We start from the raw sequence: 23,352 nt of genomic DNA, 5'->3' as shown, positions 1-23,352 counted from the left end.
TGATGTTTTTCTTGTGCCAATAGAAAGCCACAAATATTATAGGATAGTGCATGTTCACTTTGATGTAAATGATCAAGCTTTAATTTGTAGTAGTTTCAATATCTCTAGGCGGGGTAAAGTTTCAATAGTTACTAGAGATGACTATTCCCATACCCATAACTTGCATTGAGTGTCCTAAGGCTCACATGCTTTGGTCTCAAAAACTTTGACCCTATGAAATTACTCACATGACCTTTGTCATGAAATTCACACATACCCATCTTTGAGCTACTAGCACGAGCCCCCAAATTCCCTAGTCTCCTCACCTTCCACATAACCTAAGCCTTGAGAAGGGGTATTTTTCACACAAAGAATCTTACACTTCCTTTTTGAGTCTTCATATAACATGATAGCCCTTGCAAGACTTAACCAAGACTTCTAGCACACTACTATTGTTCTAAAATGATTAAATAACAATTCTATGTACAAGTGTTTTAAAAAAAGTGTAAGTGAACACAAACTCAAATAAAAATTTTTGGCTTCATAATCTCTCCACTCTCACTAAAGTTGATTTAGAAACAATTGTAGGAGTACAAAATTTGAGAGATCTAGACACATCTAGAAAAGATTATAGTAGTACAAAGATTTGAGAGATCTAGCCACATCAAGCTAGTGCAAGTGCATTCTCAAATATGTTCCTAACTTCCTAGCTCACCTTTTGTCCAATTTCTCCTCTTGGTTAAAAAAGACAAGAAGTTTTATTGGTCATAAGACTGTCACTGTGCATTTAGTGTAAATTAAAAGAAATCTTGACATTAGCTATAATGTTCAAGTAACTAAAATTTAAGAGCTCTTTGTTTTTTAATGGTGGATGCATCAAATTTTGGACTAGGTAGAGTGTTATTGTACTAGATGAGACTTGTAGGCTAATCAAAATTTCTTTTCATAGCTTGGCCATTTGAGAATGACTAAAGTCAAATGTGGAGAAAGAAATCCTAGCTATGATTTAGACTTGTGCTATACCTTACCCGATCTCCATGATATATAGGTAACAATAGAAATAGAGCACAAAGCATGATCTCCATGGTATGTAAGAGATAGACCACAAGCCATTGATTTCTCTTATTTCAAAAATATATTCTAAGATGGCCATTGGCCCAAGAATATTATACCATCAACATCAAATATGTTCATCAGTCTTCCATGGTGCATTATATGGGAAAGAACTTGTGTTTAATTTCCTACTAGTGGAGAGTAGGTAGAACCTTAATTCACATTTGCATAGGCTTTGACTAGGATGAATCACAATTCCCTTCCATACATTGTATGGAAGAGACCTTAAATTTCTCGTCTACTTCCTACTATGTTGGTAGAACCCCAATTTAAAGTTGCATAGGCTCTATACAACCATTCAACCATCAAACCACTTTTTTGGAAAAATTCTACCAAGGTCAACACATGTAAAAGAATCATTTTGATGAAGGAAAGGAGATTCAATTACCATGAGCTGTCTGATTAGGAGAAAATAGTTAGCAGCCTAATTCTCACCTCATTGGGTAGCTCCATACAAGGAATGGTGGCAAAGATATATAAAATTCAAAGTTTGGCAAATAATACCCATACTATTGCATATGTCTTCCACATGAAAGATATGTAAACCCATGGGGTAAAATATGAAATAAATTAGACGATGTGAAGCAAGACTTTTGGATGAAGTCTAAATGAGTCCTATATTAGCCTAATAAGAAATTCATGTTTGTAAGGATCAAGGCTACAAATTGATGATTGAATCATCATTGATGTCCAAAGGGCCAATTCTTAGTATCATAGTCAATAAGGACTATCATGTGTGTAAGGATCAAGAATAGAAGTTGATTACTGAATCATCATCTATGTCCAAAGAACCAATTCTTAGTTTCATAGTGAATTTATCTCATTGTACATTTCATAATACAAACCACAATTATTATTGAAAATAAGAACATACTCAATGATAGATATTGCTTCTCCTTTTTTTATATAATAGAAACCCCTAATGCATTTATGTGTATGAATGAGAGCCACTAAGGTCTTGTAATAGATTTTGATTGGATCAACCCCTACGCTCCCCATGTGCAAGTCTCTCCCTTTCACCACCTCATTGAGGCACAAATGTGGCCTCAACCCCCATATCCCAATAAGTGAGGTAAAAGATACAAAAAGAACCAAAGATCTCAATGAGATTAGGGAGGGAGTAGATGTCAAATCAAAACATGCCATTCATGGTGAGCATGTCAAAACATGAAAAGTATCTAGTTTACAACATTCCATCAATCCATTTGGAATTTTTGACATAGTTTGAGTTTGAGACCCTAAATCCTAGATCCCAGACTAGTGACCATGTCAAAGCCTGAAAGAAAATCATTAGGGGAGAATTGGGGTCTCCAAAGGGCCCCCAATTAGTGTTTCCTAATTTCAAGGGATTAGTGAGGTATTTGAGGTGTACCAATGGGAGTGCTCCTTTTTGTGGGGCAATGCCATGTTGAGGTGGAGGGTGGGCAGACTTGCAAACAGCCCCTATTGGCTACTCCTCTTACACCGGGGACCACTCAAAACCATCCCCCCCCCTCAACCCATGCTTGACCCTTCTCCCATATGCACCTCCCCCAAACAAACCTACAAGTCATTCAAGAGGCGGTGGGCCCTTCTAGGTGAATTTTTCCCCCCTCTCAGCTTGTTACAGGCCTGCCCCCTCCTCTTCTCTGGTCCAGCTCCATTTTTCAAATGTGGGAATGCATTTGGCATCTTCTCTGCCCCCTCCTACTCTGGTCCACTGTGTTTCTCCCTCTCCAGCACCTCCTGTAGTAGTTGCTCATTCTCTCTCCACTCCTAGCTATAGCACCTCCTACAGCAGCAGTTGCTCATCCCCCTCTGCTCTTTCTTCCTCCATTCCTAGCTACAGTACCTCTTGTAGTGGCTGCTCATTCTCCTCTGCTCTTTCTCCCTCCATTCCTAGCTACTACACCTCCTGGAGCAGCTGCTCATCCCCCTATACTCTTTCTCCCTCCATTCCTAGCTATAGCACCTCTTGGAGCTTCTCTCAAGCTTCAGTTGCACCCTCTATACCTTCTCCCTCTCTCCTCCTCTATCGGAGCTACTCTCTCCCTCCAAGCTGCACTTTCTAGTCCACTATTGCTGCTGTGACCTCTGTACAAGCATGGTGAGGAGACCATACATGTACTATGTGTCCCATAGGAGCAAAAATGCACTGGGTGAATGGGTGCCTTGCACCTACAGCTTGAATGATTAGATAGTCATGAGAGGATCTGCCAAGGTTCAAAAGCTTCCCAAGAGCAAAAGAGGTAATCTTTTGTATGAATGGAAGGGCCTCATCATGAAGTTCAAGCTTGGGAAGAAAGGATTGCTTGCAAAGGTGCAACACATCTACATGGGGAAGGACATGTGCCTTCCTCCGTCAAGCAATCAATCGACAATACCATCGCATTGTAAGTCTGCATTTTGTGTGAGATTTTGAAGTGTAATGAGTCAGCTTGAAATTGTATTTTGAAATAGAACCAGTGTAATGAGTCAGTTTGAAATTGTATTTTGAAATAGCACTTGTGCATAGCAGATGTATTTCCTTCATACTTTGAGAAGTGGGAACCAGTTGAGTGCTTCTTAGGTAAGTTTGCTGCCATTCATGAGGACTTAGGAAGGCAAATGCATGCTGGAGAGAAGTCCTCTGCTTTGAAACAGAGAAATATCTATTGGTATAATGCCAAGTACATTACTCCAAGGACGGCATCAGGCTATGGCCATCTTCAATGCATTGCAACACCACAACTTGAAGACATGGATTACAGCATGGTGGACACAAGAAGAATGAGAGAAGAATGCAATCATACAAGGAAAAGATTGCAAAGGATGTGGGCATGGCCATGAAGTTTACATTTGGCTCTAAATGGGTAAGGTTGTCTTGGTTTATACCTCTGCACATTTTTGCTTCTTGTTTTCATAATATCCAAATGCACAGAACAAAAACCATGTGGTCATGCAAGTGCCTACATGAGAATGCCCTTGACGAATTGCTTGGGGTGAATTGGGGAAGTAGGTCAGGTGAACAAAAGGGTGATCTATTTCAATGCCATGTATGTAAGGACAATGTGGTTGTCAAGTACCACATCTCCCGCCAAATGTTATATTTTGCTTTCCAATGTAGGCACTGGAAGAAAACAGGTGACAATTGGCTCCCCCTTGACTCTAACGATGATGATTATATAGGGGTAAGTTTATGTATTGATTCTCATTTAGGAGATGTTAAGAATGTGACTGTCACATCACAGTGGACTCTCAGGGATGTGCGGGAACACCTATTGGTCATGGAGGATGGCATGTCGAAGTCCTTTCACTTTACCTTAAATGGTGAAAAGGTAGGAAAGCGTGCAGAGAAGCTCGTGCATAGTGCCACTTTTATCCCTCCTGCAATATTGAAGATTGTCTAGAAAATGTGGGGTGGAACAATTGTGGATTAAGAGCTCCATCAAAGAATGTCTAGGTAGACTTTAAGAGCGAATGACTGTAGAGCCTATAAGTCACCCTCCACACACACACACACACACACACAGAGAGAGAGAGAGAGGTGGAGGGAGACATATCATGATTCACCTTATCTATCCATACCCCTGTTATCCATATCATGTGTCCCTCCTCCTTCCGATAGACAAAAGCGACAGACACTGGAAGACAAAAGCAACAATTGCGGGCACGGTGGGGGTGGGACCATTTTATAACATATTGTAGAGACACCGCATGGTACCTCATCAAACCGATATTACCTACCTCTTGTCCTTATCCTCTACAACTTCCCCAATGATGTTCACTTGGTAGAACAGGTCCTTGGGCAAAACATAGTTCGAAGAATGCTCGGTGGATAGAGTAGCGGAGCCAACGTGCGGGGTGGGAGTAGCAGAGGTAGAGCAAGGGGTGGAGCGAGTGCTTAAGGAGTGAGGAGTAGGAGAGCGAGTGGTAGGGAACGTGCTGTGGCCTGTGAGAGGGGAGGGCAAGAGACCATACTAGAACTGTGTCTCATGGAGAAGGAGAGACCTAGAGCACTGGGAGTGTGCAGACTCATCTATATCTCCGGCCGTGCTACCACATTAGCCTCGACCCTTACTACTCTTTATGGACCTATGACATGTGGTGTCTCAACGACCACAGCTGGAAACCCTAGCGAATGAGACGGTCCTTAATGCCACGCTTAGTATGGGTATGTCACCTTGCAGCATCTAAGTCAATAATAAGACGGTTTTTTCCTTTAAGAATTTTGATAAAGTGCTAGGATTCAAGCTCAATTTCAAGTTAGTAATTACGTGCTCGACGATGCATCTCATGTCCATATTTTTACTCCTTTGTATTTTTCTTTTAAAAATTTGATAAAATGCTAGGATTCAAGTTTAATTTCGAGTTGGCAATTAAGTGTTCAATGACTGCCGTACTTCTAGTTTTATGGAGTTATGAAAATATATATATACATAAGGGTTTCTTAATTCAAAAAGTGAAAATTGTCATACATAAGGGATACTTTAATTATAAAAAAATTTACAAAAGGGGTGTATTTAGGTTATAAAAATACATAAGTAGGGGGTTTTTTTAATACCCCTTGATCGCATGTGCTATATGGGGTTTTTACATAGTACGTGGCCCTCTTGGGTCTAGATTCTGGCATAACTACCTACATTTTCATTTACCCTACCCCCTACACTCGACCTTATCCAAAAGTGTGTGCTTGTGTTACACCCACCTTGATGTCTAAATCCATTGTATCGCGTCGTGCGTTCAAGACCTTATTTAAAACTACCTTGTTTATGAATTTTTTATGGATAAAATGCACCCTTTGTCTATTCAATCTATGAATACCCACTTTAAATGATACGCTTAGGCTTCTATATGTAAAATGTGCAAAAAAAAGATTTGAAAAGCCTTGTCTATTGAACATACATGCTACACGTACATATAGTCACGTGATTTTTTAAGGAATAGAATGCACCCTTTTTCGGTTCAATTTGTGAAATAGAATAAACCCTTTTTCTCTTCGGTGTGTGAGTACCCCATTTAAATGGTACGCTTCTTGTATGTAAACCAAAAAAAAGATTTTCAAAACCATATTTTTGTATATATATATAGAGAGAGAGAGAGAGATGTACTATTTCATATATAGAGAGAGGGATTTTTATGTCTATATAGAGAGATGTACTCTTTATATATATATATATAATCAATGTGGATTGGTCAACCGAGAGCAAGGGACTGCATGCGTAACGTAGGGACACAGTACTGTGCTAATTGGGGCTCATGGAGTCTATTTAGGTCTAGCAATTGGGGCTCATGGAGTCTATTTAGGTCTAGCAGGGACACACTGGTGTGAGCTACGTGGGGCTCATGAAGTCTATTTAGGCCTCGGCTTAGAGAGAAAACTCACACACACACACACAATGGAGAAAGCTCTTTCCCTCAGCCACTGCTCCTCCCTCACCATCTTGCATCTACCATTCTTTCAGATCATGAATGACATGATTGCTGCTGTCGAAGTTCATGGGCCGTTTCGCAAATCTGGCACAGTTCCACAAGTAGAAAAGTTCATTCGCAATCGTGGAAAAGATGTTGGAGTGACGCCATTATGTCTCCTCATGGAGTACTCGCTACAGATGGAGCTGGATGAAGAGACACTCTCTCATCCTCTCATTTCCCAACTCCATGATGCTGTAGTAGGCCAAGTCGCCTGGCTGAACGATATGTGGTCTTTCGAAGCTGAGGCTTCCAAGGGCGATTACTTCAATATCCTTGCCGTGATGCTACTTAATGACGAGTCCGCCAATATGGAAGACGCCGTTTCCAAAGCTTGTCAGTTGGTAAGACGGTGCGATTCGGAATGCGTTCGCCTAATGAACGAGATCAAGAAATCCAGCCTGATCCAGAAACCTGGAATAGAGAGCTACTTGGAAGCGCTAGGGAATTTGATGGCTGGGAATTACTTCTGGTCGACTATAACACCCCGTTACACCCTTGATGGCATCCCTCGGCAGCTCAACGCTGCAAATCTTCCTTTCGACCCCGAGTTGGTAGGTCATTTGTGTGACCTTCAAACGTCGAGTTAAATAAATAAATACTCCAAACAAAATGCGGGCAACCCCAAAATAAAAAGCGTGGAGCGTCGAAAGGCACCCTATTAAATATATAAATACTCAAATAAAAAGCGGGCAACTCATAATAAACAAAGGTATGACTTTGGAGCTCACGGGAGTGCATACTTCTATCATACATAACATGTAAGAATATCTTTTTTGTTTGCTCATACTTCTATGTAGACCTTGCTGATCATGGAAACTACTCTACTAGTCTACCAATGTGTCCTCAATGCTCACTTATGCAAAAAAGTTGGAGGTGAGAAACTAAACGTGGAATTGGATATACTTCTATAGTTGGCGTGTTTTGAGAAGCCCTCATTTGGAGAATTGGATGTACCTCTAAAGTTGGATGTACTTCTAAAGTTGGCCTTGATAGATGAAATCTTGCAGTTAGTGGATTTCGATAACCCCTCATTGTACCAAACAACTACTATATATGATCTACAATCAACGTTATTTCGGGTGAGGATATCACAATCCATGCATAGAAAGCACATATGTGAGTAACCTAGCACTCTATGCACACGTACCTTTTAGTCATTAGCACGATGCTACCAAGGAATCAACAAATAATAGTAAAGTTTAGCCCAATGGTGAATCTAAGGATTCTACAAGTTGGTTGGGCTCGCCCAAAATTAATTATTATAACTTTCTCATATGAGCTCTAAAATTAGTCCTCCAAGTACTCATATCGATGGCATAAGTCATCTTGCTACATCTTTAAGGTTGGAATTTTTAAGTTCTAGCTTATATAAACCTTATGTATGGAGTTTAAGTATACCTACTTCCATTCAAGCCTTGAAAACAGTCGCATGGGCCAATATTTGCAACTCTACATCGAGAAAGATTTGTCCAATAACCTACATTTCCATAAGCCTGTCACCGCCTTCTTTTTCCTATTGGTTGAGATTAAGACTAGTTCTTCACTTTGTGGAAATGGAAGAAAATCAGTTAAAGGTAGAATTTGACAAGTGGCTATGTATACAAATGAATCTAACTTCTTCTCCATGTTACATGAATTTTGTGTAAATTTTCTATGCACCTACAAGTTGGCTATTATTATTTCAATCATTATGCGATGTTGAAAGGTAAGCATAGACTCATTAACTGAGCATAGACACCGCACGAGAGCCCTGATAGATAAAATCTTGCAGTTAGTGGATTTCATTAACCCCTCATTTTACCAAACCACTACTATGATCTACAATCAACGTTATTTCGGGTGAGGATATCACAATCCATGCATAGAAAGCACATATGTGAGTAACCTAGCACTCTATGCACATGTACATCTTAGTCATTAGCGGGATGCTACCAAGGAATCAACAAATAATAGTAAAGTTTAGCCCAATGGTGAATCTGAGGATTCTACAAGTTGGTTGGGCTCACCCAAAATTAACTACTATAACTTTCTCGTATGAGCTCTAAAATTAGTCCTCCAATTAGTACTCATATCGATGGTATAAGTTGTCTTGCTACATCTTTAAGTTTGGAATTTTTAAGTTCTAGCTTATTAAAACCTTATGCATGGAGTTAAGTATACTTACTTCCATTGAAGCCTTGAAAACAGTAGCATGGGCCAATATTTGCAACTCTACATCGAGAAAGATTTGTCCAATAACCTACATTTCCATAAGTTTGTCAATGCCTTCTTTTTCCTATTAGTTTAGAGATTAAGACTAGTTCTTCACTTTGTGGAAATGGAGGAAAATCCGTTAAAGGTAGATTTTGACAAGCGGCTATGTATACATAGGAATCTAACTTTCTTCTCCATGTTACATGAATTTTGTGTAAAGTTTCTATGAACCTACAAGCTGGCTATTTTTATTTCAATCATTATGCAATGTTCAAAGGTAAAACGATTGTATAACAATGGTCATAGACTAAGAGTTGCAACGATATAGAAAATGTCATATACTACATGATATGTTCACTCTTACATGTTACATGATATGTATTGTATAGTGTGATGCATAATCTATATACATGAGGTAACCATTGGCTATGTTTCATGAGGATAGAAAAACTACAAATCCATCACACAAATAGGGGAATCGACCTTTCTCAAGCCCCTTTTTTTATATATCAACAATCAGATAATCTATTGAATATGTTTGGTTTTCTATGTTGAACATCATACTTGTAGCACTCTGATTATCACATCTAAGATGAGTACTTGAAAGTCAATTAGTGAACGTTGTTTCTTTCTTGTCCAAGGAACGAGGTATCGATTGATAAAGATACAGTTGTCACTTGTAAATCTCATTGAGAGCGTGAACTAGCCCAATCAGAATCAGTGTATCCAACTAAGGAAAGGAACAAAGAAGATTATCGTCAATAAAGAAGACCAAAAGCTTAAATACCTTCCAAATTTAGATCTTCATTGCTATCCAATTACCAAGACAAGTCTTTGCAAGATGTTACCCAAGAAGAATTGTCATAAAAAGAATGTTAGGTTATGTATTTAGACCAACAAATTGTAAGCAACAAATCAAACTTGTACATAGAAGTTTTCCTCTAAGGAATGATCATATTTAGAAGGATAGTGCTTGGTTGAATGAATACTAATAGTATTATGTAGTGGATGTGTATTTGCTAAGTGAAACTTCTCAAGAGCATCAATAATGGATTTTGTTTAGTGAAGAAATAAAAAACCTTTGTTATGAAATCGCTAAATTAGTAAAGACAAACAAGAGTGAACATCACCAAGGTCTACCATTTCAAATGCCAAAGATAATAGCCTCATGATGCATCTAAATGATTTGCAACAAAGATAGTGTCAGGACGTATAAGGCAATGTGGATGAATAGATGAGGTTGCTACTTTAGATATAAGTTTGGATTACAAGTGCAAGAATCAAATCCATGAGGTCGATGAAAAGCATTAATCTTGAGGTACAAGGCATGTGAGGCTTGTTTTAAACCATAGTGAGCTCGATGAAGATGGCATACCACATGTTCTTGTCTTGCAATATAATAAATATAGTGATTGTTGTACATATATTCTTCCTTTAAGCCCATATTAAGGAAATCCATTTTAACATCCATTTCATGAGCCTAAAAATTGAACTGGGTTGCAAATGTTAAAAGAACATGGATGTCAGTCACATGAATATTAGGTGAGAAAGCATCATGATATTCTAAACCACCAATTTTAGAATTACCATTGGCAACAAGAATAGGTGTCTATCTAGGAGGAAGATGACTTAGAATCCAAGATCCTTTGGAAATGAGAGAATCATATGATACATGCATGGCATCTTGCCACTTCTCCTTTTGGGGGAGGAGATAGCTTGCCCATGAGTGAGGAATCCTCAAAGGTAGACATGGCATGAAACTCAATATCATCATCAAGTGCAAAAGATCAATGCTAGTGGTCAATAGAAAGATCCATTAAAAAAATAATTCAATATTGCAACAAGATTTAGAGGGTGAAGTGTGAGTAGGAACCATATTATCAATGGTAGATGAAGCATGCAAAATGAAAGTAAAAGTTGTTAAGATGGTGTGTTGATTTTTAGTTACATCGATAGATCGATTGTCACCCATGGTTTTTTCATAAAAAGTTGCATCAATACTTATGGCTACTGTCTTTGTAACTTTATCATAAAATTTGTAACTTTTGATATTGTTCGGATACCCAATGAAGATAAGGTTGTGTGTATGAAGGCCAAATTTCATCATCTCCTTGGGAATATGAATATATTGGAAAATATTAAAAGTGAGAGATGGTGTCATGTACCCATCCAAGTTATGACTAGATTATCACTAGAAAGGGAAGTCGTGGGTAAGTAATTTTAAACATAAGCTATTGTAATAACTACTTCTACCAAGAACTTCTTGGAGAGACCAGCACCTCAATCTATCATTCTTGTCCCACTCATATTTCTAGAGTCTAAGTGTGGCTTTTATGAATATATGTTCCCATATATCATGAAGGACCTGCCACTAGTTTGATGATCGATCCTATCTCTCCTACCCCGTATAGGAGAATCATATCATGAATGAAATGCCAATGATCATGCAATATAGCAATGGCCAAGTGAGATGATGTTAGACATGAAAAATAGAAGCCGATATGATGAGCTCAATGTCAGTGTTACTCATATGTTTGCATGCCTTGAGAACATAAAATAAATAATTCTTGAGATCCTATAATTGGTAGATGTATCCAACATGCAAAGATCACATTGCGAACATAAAATGTATCAGCCAATGTCACATCCTAAACATATTCTAGATGCATTAGTGATCAATAGGTGTGTGCCTAGCCAAAGGCACGAGACATATTTTGCTAGTGATCACATATATGTCGCATGTAAGGAACATGTCATAAATAAAAGATATCTTTGCCAATGATCAACTATTTTTTTTTGCATGCCTTGAGAATGGAAGTGATAAACTTAGCTAGATGATCATGAAACACACATCCAATGTAGTTGATAATAATCTCAATGCAAGATATGTATCATAGACAACATTGTGAAGTCAAGAACAATAATGTTTAATGATATATTTGGACCGAGCATATGAGTCAAAAAATAATGTTAGCTAGATACGTTGAAGCCCACGTATTTTCTCTATTACTTCTTGAAAAACTCAAAAAAATAGAATCCTCTATTAAGAAGATTTTGAAACATCTTGTGTATATTTAATTTTTTATTTTTTTAATATAGATATCCTTCCTTGCCCCTTCCTTCCTTTTTGTTTACTTTTAAACAGGGTTCAAGTAGTTACGTAATCATGAGCCTTTTTTATGTCAATAATGTGTGTTAATAACAACTTCACATCATCACGTTATTAAGAGCTTGGTAACAAGCCAGTGTGCAGTGTCTTGATGCAAAAACCCCGGCGGGATTTGGCAAAATCCCACTGAGGCCCGCCAGGAAATATGCTTTTCCCATCGGGCCCGGTGGGAAAACTCAAAGCCCATCGGGATAATCAAAAAGCCCGACGGGCTATATATTATATATATGGCAGGCCCGCGGCGAGCTCCCTCAGATTCACCTCCCTTCAACCTTCAGGTAAAATTTAAACCTTTATCATTATGTTATTTTGACTATTAATTTCATAGTTTTGATTCGGCTCTGTGTCATTAATTTGACATAATGAGTCGTGTCACTAGTTTAGGTAGTTAATGTAAAAATGTTCGACCTGATGTCGTACTTTCGACATATCAAGTCGTTCAAAAATACTATAACTAGTAAAATAGTAGGCAATATATATGGTACCTAGCTGTCGACCCTTTGTCATTCATTCAACAAGATGGGTCGTTCGCATAGGTATGTTACTCTCCTCAGCACTTGGTCGTCTTTTCAGCCATGTGTGTCATTGAGACGTAACACCTTCCTTTCCAACCAATATCTAGGTATAATTCAGCACGTAGTCGTTTATTCGACTGTGTGTGTCATTCTTAGAAGTGTGCACTACTAAGTAGAAGTGGACTCGACACTTGGTCGTTTAGTCGGTCGTGTGTGTCATTTTTGGGCAGTGGTGAGTTATGTAGGGTTTATTTAAGTTATGCAAGCTTTTGACAATTGGTCGTTTATTCGGCCGTTTGTGTCATTACACTAGGTTTGTCTCTACGTGAGAGCTCAGCACTTTGTCATTCGTTTGGCATTTGTGTCATCTCTCCTTGCAATCTCATTTTCGTGTGTGCACTGTAGTGACGTTAGACAATGCACATTCCATCCACAATCTACATATGCACGAGCAATTTGTGCTTGATGCTCACGTGCATGAGAAATAAACTCACTTATGTTTTTTCCTTTAAAGAATGATGTGGCCAACTAAGTTTCTCTCTCCGCATGCTTTGTACTGTGTACATGTTTTAGTTTTTATACAGTGTATGTGTATGTGTTTACTGACCTACGACTCCAACGACCAGCTGAAGATATGGAAATAATATCTTTATGGGATGCTCAGTGGGCAGAGAAGAAGCATAGGAGCAAGAGAGCAAAGGACATTGAGTCACAGTTGTCGCTGAGCAAACATCAGCGCAAAGCATTACATGAATCTAGTAGAGGTGGTGAGAGAGAGACAAGTGTTGTACATCATCAGGTGATACAAGGGGGTTTGGACACTTGCAATGGACGACAAGAAACAATGAGTGTATGGTGATCATTGTGGTGCCATGCGATGCTATAGTATGGCAAGAAGAGATTGGGAAGGGTGCATACGGAACTTGTCACAAGGTCTAGTTCGATGGTGTTTCTTACTTTCCTAGTCATCTAGCATACTGTGGAAAGAAATACTCAGCAATGTCTATAGGGAAATAGTTTGAGGCTTTTGGCATTGAACAAGGGATGCAAATACTGCACCCTTGTCTCGTTCATTACATAGGTAAGACATGCGAGACTCCATGGGTAACTATCTTTCCATATTTCAATGGCGGTACCCTAGGAAAAATGATGATGCAATTACCTTTTTGCAAAGGTACATATAGGCGTGCACCTCGGGGGGGTCACTCATCATATGTAACCCTATCATGTGAGTTCAACAGAAGGATATTTTTAATTCCTAAAATTTACAGAAATAAATATACATAAGGGACTATTTAAAATAGTTTTGGAAAAAATTTACAGATTTGTATAGAAAAGGGGTACATTTTATTAATGAAAAAATTTACAGATAAGGGATTTTAAATATAGGCCTTGAACACACGTGATATAGAAGGTTTATACATAGTGACCCCCCTGAGGCGTGCACATCTCAAGCTGAAGCAAGGAGGAGTGATCAAAAGCCCGGGGGAGGATCCAAAGATTGAATCTAACGACATGGCTAGATTACAGGGGTTTCTAGACCATATTCCCTCAATTGTGTACCCCTTGTGGATGCAGTGTTTGTTGCTCATACGGCAGGGATCATGCATTGTGATCTACATGCTAAAAAAATTATACTAGACTTTACGAGAGACCACTGTCCCAGAGTAGGTGTCATTGATTGGGGTCTCATGCTAAAGGCCGGTGAGACTAGACCGGCTTCTAATTTTATTACTAGGCCCCAGGGAATGCATGAGGAAAGCTGAAGCGCAACAAGGGAGGTAGAGTTCAAGCTGAGGAAAGCTGAAGTGCAACAAGGGAGGGAGAGACTGAGAGAGTGGGTGGCTCCGGAAATTTTGGATGCGACATGCTCCAATGCATACTCCAAGGCCTTCGATGTATACTCTTTCGATTGGATCATCAAGCAAATGTTCACGTTTTGGAAAGAGTGTCTGGATGTATATCTGAAAGTAGACTACTGCTTGCATACAAATTTTGTTCTCGAATGTCTCGTATAGATATTATTCCGAATCTTATGTTGGAAAGAAGGCAACTGCACGTGCTGCTATGATTGATGTGAGAGAAGGAATGAGAAAGTTGAACATTAATTTACAGTTGGTCATGCGACCAATGATTGAGATGAGCCCAAGCTCTAGTTGGGCATGTTGTATTTGAATTACAATGAACATATATTTGTCCTAGACATTGAATAGCTACTGTGCTTATGGCACTATCTTATTCATGTACTTGTGTTTGTGTATTCAACTTTTCATCAATTGAAGTTTGTGTCTATGTTTTAAACTTGGTATCTCCACATGACGCTCATTGTTTTAAATTTAATTGATATAGACAAGTGCAGATTAAATTATTTAAATGGTATTGCTTAATTGGTATCCAATTGTTTTAAATTTATATTGTTTAAATTAAATTATTTAAATGGTATTTGAATGGACGCTCATTGTTTTAAGATTAACTAGTATTTAATTGTTTTAAATTTGTATTGTTTAATTGGTATCCAATTGTTTTAAATTTCTATTATTTAAATTAAATTGTTTAAATGGTATTTAAATGGACACTCATTGTTTTAAGATTAATTGATATCCAATTGTTTTAAATTTATATTATTTAAATTAAATTGTTTAAATGGTATTTAAATGGACGCTCATTGTTTTAAGATTAATTGATATTTAATTGTTTTAAATTTGTATTGTTTAACTTTTATCACATATTTGCTTGTGTACTAAACATCATGTCCTTTTGTTCTATAGATGCCTATCATCACAATACCGTGTACACGCATACTTCCATGGCTAAAGAACAGGACCCAGGATGTAACAGAGATAGGGGTAAAAGATCATTGACTAGAAAGGAATTGGAAGAGGAGGTTGCAACAAAGGAGAGAGCTTGAAAAGCATTCGAGCGAATGCGAGTCTTAGCCCTGGGGATGGATCCAACCGGATCGACTCATGTTGCTACCAGAACGAGCAAGTGGGCCAACCCTGCATCCCTTCAGTGGAAGGAAATCAAGAAGCGGGTTTTCGTTGAAGATGTGTGTTCACTATGGCCGGTGTCATTGAGCGAGTCTGGAAAGGGACGATGGAAGGTAGACAAGTGCATGAATAATGACATAAATGCAAACGCTGAGAGGATCTACCTTGAAGTGTTTGTACATCCCCTTCATCACGTCGGTTGCCCGTTATTGTTTGCAAAAATGTTATACATGCAATTTGTCCGAGGCAAGAGCGTGGACTTTAGCTCTAAAGAGGTTATTCGCAATGTACATGATATCAAGAGGGAGACTGTCACATTCACATGGGAAGAGCTGAATCTAGTGCTTCAAGGAGATGCCTTAGAGTTGAAGGTACATGTAGATTCTCTCCTCGAGAGGTTGAGCCAACAGGAGACAGAAACGAAGAGGTGACATGAGTTTGCACAAAGTCAAACGTCACCTCGTCTAGTACAACCTCAAGCTGGACATGAAGGCATGGTGCGAAAGATGGCTGAGCTAAAGCAGTTTGTGAAGTAGCTTACATAGTCATTGAAGCATCAGAATGACTCAACTCCTAACTCCATCATTGTGAAGCATCCGAAGGATGTCCAAACTGAAGGAGGCAAAGGCACTGCAGATTGTAATGAATGTCTTTCCTACAAACAACTCATTTGACTCATGGTCAGGGCATTACAATTTGCCATGTCTGCATTATTTACACCTCTCATGCTTGATAAAGCATATGAAAGTAAGCCATGTATGTCCAATATGTCTTGTTCCACTATCTTGTGCACTGTTCAAGTTATTTGGCCTTGAGAGATACTATGATATGTAGGCATGAACTGCACCAGCCACATCAAGTTTTATTCGTGACCTTTTCCAAGGTTATGGGGAAGGAAGCCGTAATGATCCTCCTCAGTGACATTACAAAATAAAAATTTGATATGTAATATTGACAAGCTTGCAGTTTGATTTCATGAGATTTATAAGCGATATTTACTTCGCCTGAAAGGTTGTTTCACAAAAATTTCATGATGTTGTATAAAGTCTTGTTTAAAGATCATTAAAGTTTGTTTTAAGCCTACAACATTCTCTATAAAGTCTTGTTTTAAAGTGTGGACATACGTTGGAAATGACAAAAAATTCTATTCCTCAACACTGTTGACTATTTCTGCTTGGACATTAAGTAGAGCATCTGTTTCATTAACTTCCAATTCCAAATTATCTTCAATCTCTTGCTCCGTTACAACTGTTATTTGAATCTCCACATAATCGTCCAGTTGTTCATCTACTTGACAGTCATAGGGCCACTATGGAGCTTGCTCTTTGTAGGCATTAGACTCAATGTCCAACAGGATACAATTATTGCAATACATATATACCAATTTCTCAGCTCGATCAGCCAACAATTGATTTCGAATAGTACTATGCGCATACTTATACGTGCTCCAATTTCTCTCCGAACTAGAGTTTGAAGCACATTGAGTAAGTGTGTGCATTACCAATGGCCTCAAAAGCTCACAACCCATACCATTCAACATCCACCACTTCCATGCTGGTTGTTGTTTGGCCATTTCCTGTACAAAAGTGCCGCTGAACCTGCCCTCTTTCAATCTATATTTGGTAAACTCTGAAATGCACGAAGTAGCTTGATCTCTGTCCAAGTAGAATGTATTGACTACTCGATAAACTCTCCCTATTCCTCAGACCTCCAAACCAGCCCTAAAACTACTTCTTCTACTGCTCCAAAACTTCTCCTTCCACTCCTCCAAAGTAGCCCCAAAAGTCCTCTTTCCACTCCACTTGCCTACTCCACTCCTCCTTCCACTCCACTTGCCTACTCCACTCCTCTTTCCATTCCATTTGTCTACACCACTCCTCCTCCTTCCTCCATCCCCCCTCTTCCCTCGGCTATTCTTCTCTCCCCTTGTCTTCCCTCCCCCCCCCCCTGAGTTGCTCTCCTCTCCCCTTGGGCTGCTCTCCTCCCCCTCATTCTACTCTCTTTGCCCTGGGCTACTCTCCCCCTCGGGTTTCTCATTCTTAAGCTTCTCCTCAGCTTCTCTACTCCCTCTTGGTTGCCCTTTCCCTCTCCCTCTTGATTCTCCTCTTCGTCTTTGTTTGATGCCCTCTTGCTATCTATCCAAAGCAGCCCCTACCGCTTCCTAAATCCACCCTCTCCCCTTTCTGTCCAAAGCAACAACTACCCTTTCCCTCATCCCTCTAAGAGTTGCCCTTTTTCTCTCCACAGAAGCGTCCACCTTTTCCACCCTATAGCAAGCCTAAAACTCCCTCTTTCTAAGAAAAACTCTCTCTCTTCTACTTCTACTCCTCCTTCCACTCCTCCAAAGCAGCCCCAAAACTCATCTTTCCCCTCCACTCCTCCTACCACTCCACTTGCCTACTCGACTCCTCTTTCAACTCCAGTTGCCTACACCACTCCACCCCTCTGCCTTCCTTCAGTCCCCCCCTCTAGACATATGGACCTAGAGGAGGTCCAACCATATTATACGGTTGATCTCATTTAGCGGGATCATCTCGGGTAGTGCACCCATACTGTACTAAAAGGGGGGAAGTCTTTCCATCTAGATGCTGTGACTACCAAACCATGTGGATACTTGTGCATACCATGCTGTATCAACACTGCTCTTTGCCAGTCACCTGGAAGACTCACCTGGAAGACTCCAGTACTAGCCTCGGTATTCTCCACATGGGTAAGGCTCAGACTATATGGATGAATATCACTATCTGAAAGATGGCATCAACCTAGAGCGGGGTCATGGCAAACCATGGATGTATAATCTAATGGGGGACCAAGGGCTTACTTCGAATAATCATGGAGCCCACAGTCACCTGTAGCCTCTCAAAGCTCTGTCACTCTGTCGTTGAAATGTCACTCCCCTAGAATGGTGCTACATACATGGCAGTCAGCCTCACCAGGGTGTCAAAAAGCCAACCCTTCATTGGAGGGTCCTCAAAGAGTGCCTGGAAGAACTACATCTCTAGTCACGGGCTAGGGCACCCTGTCCTCGTTTAAGTCATAATGTACCTGTACGAATCATCGTGAAACCAGGTCTGGTGAACACTGCCCCCAAATATGTGTAAGGTTGCACTATCTATCTCAGTACGTGAAGCTATAGCAATGGGACACTGCTTGTGAGGTGTTGAAGATCATAACCTTGGTTTTTTTGAGGTTAACTGTCAAGTCTCTCTCTTTGTAGTCCCTTATTGAGCTAGTGTTGCTCAAGCTAGATATAGGTTTGTGCCTCAAGCCGAGGCAAATGTGTGAGTATTGTTGCCTTATTGTCTAAGAAATTCATTGCATGTATAGCTATTTGTAATGGGTGCTAATAACTCTTCTATATGATAATACAAGTGGTTGGTCATCTCTCACGTTGCTCATTCTCATCCCTTCAATGCTCATTCACACATCTCCATAGACTTTTAATCATGCTTGCACAACCCTATATTAGTCTAATGCTCATTACATTGCCACTAAGCACCATTAGGTCATTTTGTGATGATAGACTTCCCTTGGAGTGCAAGAGAGAGCATATTCATGAGACAAGCACCCTAGCAAGCATGCACACACCAAGAACTGAGTTCATGGACAAGGGGTGAGAGAAAAATACCATCAACATTGAGACCCCTGTGTGAGGAGGATATGGCTGAGGATGACATACAAGAGTGCAAATCTAAATAGATAAGTAGAGCTGCCACATTGGGTAACATGTAGGATACCATGTGGGTAGCATATATGTTTGCTTCCTAGGCCACAATAGGAGAAGCCTATTTGGGGCTACCCATGTCTATTTGTAGGTAGATGAAGTTGGGAAAGGCTATCACAATACATAGACAGTAGCAACATGAACATGTGGCAAGTACATGAACAATTGACAATTTGCAAGAACTATAGACTAGGTTGGGCATACAGTCAATATAGTCCTTTGTATGGGTGATATGTGGGCTAGCCATCTGGTTAGTAGAAGCCAAACTAGGTCAGCCCAATTTTTGATCTGTTCCACTATAGGAAAAAATGGTGAGCTTGGCTATGGGTCATTCCATGCCTGCTAAAGGGTTCAATTGTTGGGGGTCCTATCATTCACTAGTGCCTCGAATTTGAGATATAGTTCTAGTATCAAAAAGCTCCAAGTATCCAATAAGGAGTATCATAAATCTATCACTATAGTTAGACCACTAATATGTTGATAGGTTTTGTTAAGAGCATGTAGGCTAATAGGTCTTGTGAAGGTGCTAGATGAAGGTAGAAGGTAGCACTCTAAGGTGCTAGGTGTCCACATCTATGAAACACATTGGATACTAGATTGTGGCTTTTGTATCGAGTTTTGTCCATTTTGGAGTAATCTATTATACATGTATTGGAGGTTTGGGCTAGGATGGTAGGGCTAATGGGCAATTTTTGTCCATCTAGTTTATACATTACTTGGGGCTTATTGGCATGGTCTCCTTTGAAAGGGTCTCGAATTTTCTTTGCCATGTTGTAGAGTTTTGTCAAACTTGACACTATTCTTGACTTTCATTTCATACCTCTTCCCACATCAATGGTCATGAGTTGGGAGGCCATTTCTAGTATCATTGCCTAGCATGTTGGGGATCAAAATGTACAAAGCCTCTAGATGGCACAAAATTCCACCCAACACATTCCTTGCTTACATCTAGATGGATATTTACACTCTTATAGCTACTTGGTCTAGAATGGAGGGGACTTTGAGATCTATAATTGAGTAGGAGGAACATTTTTCTTAGAGGCTAGAGAGGCAGTCTCTTCTTGTCTAGACTCTTGCTAGACTAACATGGAATTTCAGCAACAACCTTGGTTCATCTCAAGATTTTCTTATGTTTAGATAGTTTGAGTGGCACTTCACCCCACTGTTTTTCCATGCTATGCATGATGTATTTGTGCCCTAAGTGCTTTCCCTTGTTATTCCTTTCATAGTTTGTGGAAACTTTTCACTAGAAAAAAAATGAGGAGCATTCAACGACCCAAGAATGTTTCATGCCAAACTAGTGCATTATCATTCATGAAAGAAACATTTCTTAATTGGTGAGATGTTTTGTGCCTGTTTGACCTCAAGAACAAGTTGGAGTTATATTTACTATTAGAGGAGAGTGGAGTGCACAAGATAGCTAGTTGTATATTAGTTGTACGTTGTACTTAACATGGGGATGAATATATATGCGTCCTTATGGTTAAAGTTAGAGTTTAACCTATCTTTGTGGTGTGATTTACACCATCCTTAAAGCCCTTCTTAAATTTAATTGGATAAGTAGAGGGTACATGTACATGTAGAGGGTGCATGTACACGTTCCTTTTAGATTTTTGGGTGCATATGCAACCACCATCCTTAAAGCCCTTCTTAAACTTAATTGGATAAGTAGAGGGTGCATGGACATGTTCTTTTTGGATTTTTGGGTGCATATGATGCAACCAAGTCAGAGGCATTGATGCCTTTCTTTTTTTGTTCTACTTATTTGTGGTAGTTATTGGTCTTCCATTGTAGCCTTTTAGCTATTGATGCATTTGTGACAGTCATTTGCCATCTTCATCAGTGCTACTATTTCTTGTGGGTCAAGTGTTGTTGCCATAGCCTCACAATTGAATGATTCACTCTATGTTGATATCTCTAGAGTCATTTGTAGGGTGTTTCTTTGTATGCCTTTCCTGCTAGCTAGGCTATGACTTACTTTAATAAATAGTTGTGGCTTGTATGTCTCCCACTAAGTTGTTTTGTGGACTGCTTGAGTTTATTTTTTCAAAACACATGGAATACCACAAGAATAGTAAAAAGAGAAGGTCATATGAAAGAATTTATTAATCAAGAAACAAATTTTACATTGTTTATACGTGAAGGAATCTCTATAAGTAGGAATAAAAGGAAGGTTGAATAGGCCTTGAGGCAACAAGCAGGGCATGGCTCCCTCAGGAATAAAAATTCCTCACTTTTTCAAACCCCTTAGAACACTACAAATCACTTTTGCAAAACTCTTAGAACGCTACAACTCAAAAGAAAAAGTTGAGAGCACCTAAAAACTAAAATGAACATAACTCTCTCTCCATAGCTCAAAATGACAAGCTTTTTTAAAAAAATTAGAGAGGAGAATGAGATGTACGAGGTGAGCGACATAAATATCAATATGTATCAATAGGAAGCTATTGTTCCTTGATGGAAGCAAGTTTTATGCCTTGAAATGGCAAGGGCTCATATCTTGACTTCTACTCTCTCACAAAGGTTATGTGGTTAGGGTTAAAGAGTGGAGTGCACAAGGTTACACCATGTTGTATTAAACATGATGATGAATATATAACCCTTAGATGGTTAGGGTTTGAAAATACGTGCCTTATGTTTATGGTTATAGTTAGGGTTAGGTTTTCAGACTATGATGAATATATACCCCTTAGGGTTATGGTTATGGTTAGGGTTACGGTTTGAAACTATGCCCTATCTCGATGGTGCAATATACACATCCTTAACATTCACCAAATCACTTTTCTTGACAACTTCACAACATTTTGGCATCCAATGTGATATTAATTTGTAGTTCATGTACATACTCTGCTAGACGTCCTTAACATTCATCAAATCACTTTGCTTGACAAGGTCACAACAGTTTGGCCTCTAAAGTGATATTAATTTGTATTTCAAGTACGTACTTTGATAGACTCCCTTGTCATACTTTGATTTGCACTATTTGCACTATTGCTAGAATATTTCTTTTTAAAAGTAAATAATTGAAATATTTTATAATCATAATTTAAAAAACCATTGAATGGTATCACTATGGAAGAAAAAACATATAAAAAAGATGCCTACATTTCAAAGTAATTTTCATAGAACTTTTGAAATTGTTAGCATTTATACATAATTTTAAAAAACACAACACATAGTTGTTATGGTTTGCATGGCTTGATGTCAAAGCAAATGAAAATTTGGGCATTTTTTTGGTACAATGATACTCTAAAAAAGATGAACTTTTGGTTAAAAACACAACCAAAAAGTGTATGTGCACTCTTTCACTTAGGAGTACATCCTCTTTAGTACCAACACCACCATCTTCATCATGTTGTCATCATTGGATGATGAAGAGAATGGTAATGTAAGTCCCAATTGAATGAATTTAGGGAGAATGATAGGTTTGATATAGGAATATAAAGAAAACTATTTTTTTGCATGTGTCATGTGAGACGTTATTTAATTCTACTTTTTGTGCCTTTGCATTTGGTTAGTAGTGCTATATGCAACTGGACCTTTTGGGGCTTCTAGTTATTGGTGTTTTGTGTTTGTTGAATATGGCATGCATGGATACTTGAAACTCTATTGGGAATAGGAGAATATAATGAATCATATGTTGTTTAGTACTTTGTAATGTTGGAATGCTATTTCATGTTTTGAATTACAAGCTGGATTCACGACTTGCAGACAATGCATTTGTTTTTTGGTTTGTGTTGTCTTTGTAGTGAAGTTCCATGCTATGTTGAAGCAATGGCAAGGGAAATGGTGGAGGGAGACAAATTTGATAAATTCCCAAAGAAAAAGACATAGGTCCGTTCCATTTTTGTGGATGATGACATTGGCTTATGTCCTTTTGTTGTACTTCAAGTTCATTTTTTCCTTCCATCCCATGTGCTAAAATGTTGCTTTATATGAGGAAGTTATTGAGAAATGACAATCTAGAAGAGATTCAATCTTATGAGGATTTTTATCAATTTAATCTTTTATAAATCCAATCTTCAAGTGTTTGGATGCTCTCTCCATGTATTTATTTAGCAGAATTTTTTGTTTTCATCTCCCAATTTGACTCTGTGAAGCAGTATTTTGTTTCTCCACTTAGTTAAGAATTGGAATTTGTATGTCATCAATAGATGGGGCTTTGGACAAGAATTAGGTATGGAATGAAGCCTTGGTGGAGGAAATCTTGGATTCCTACAACGACGATCAAAGTGT

The 23,352-nt window shown here is 38.9% G+C and overlaps 1 protein-coding gene across 1 annotated transcript; it reads left to right on the top strand.

Annotated features, from left to right (window-relative positions):
• Positions 1-6,518: 6,518 nt before the first annotated feature.
• Positions 6,519-7,112, top strand: LOC147887915 (microbial Terpene synthase-like protein 13). The gene has a single exon (XM_087393246.1). It carries the CDS (start codon positions 6,519-6,521, stop codon positions 7,110-7,112), a length of 594 nt encoding a protein of 197 aa, XP_087249372.1.
• The last annotated feature ends 16,240 nt before the right edge of the window (positions 7,113-23,352 follow it).

This window comes from Dipteris shenzhenensis, chromosome 22, assembly GCF_047967505.1.
Source record: "Dipteris shenzhenensis isolate YYH24624 ecotype China chromosome 22, Dip_SZ_1.0, whole genome shotgun sequence".
NCBI lineage: Eukaryota > Viridiplantae > Streptophyta > Polypodiopsida > Gleicheniales > Dipteridaceae > Dipteris > Dipteris shenzhenensis.
This window is presented reverse-complemented; position numbering and strand designations above follow the sequence as displayed.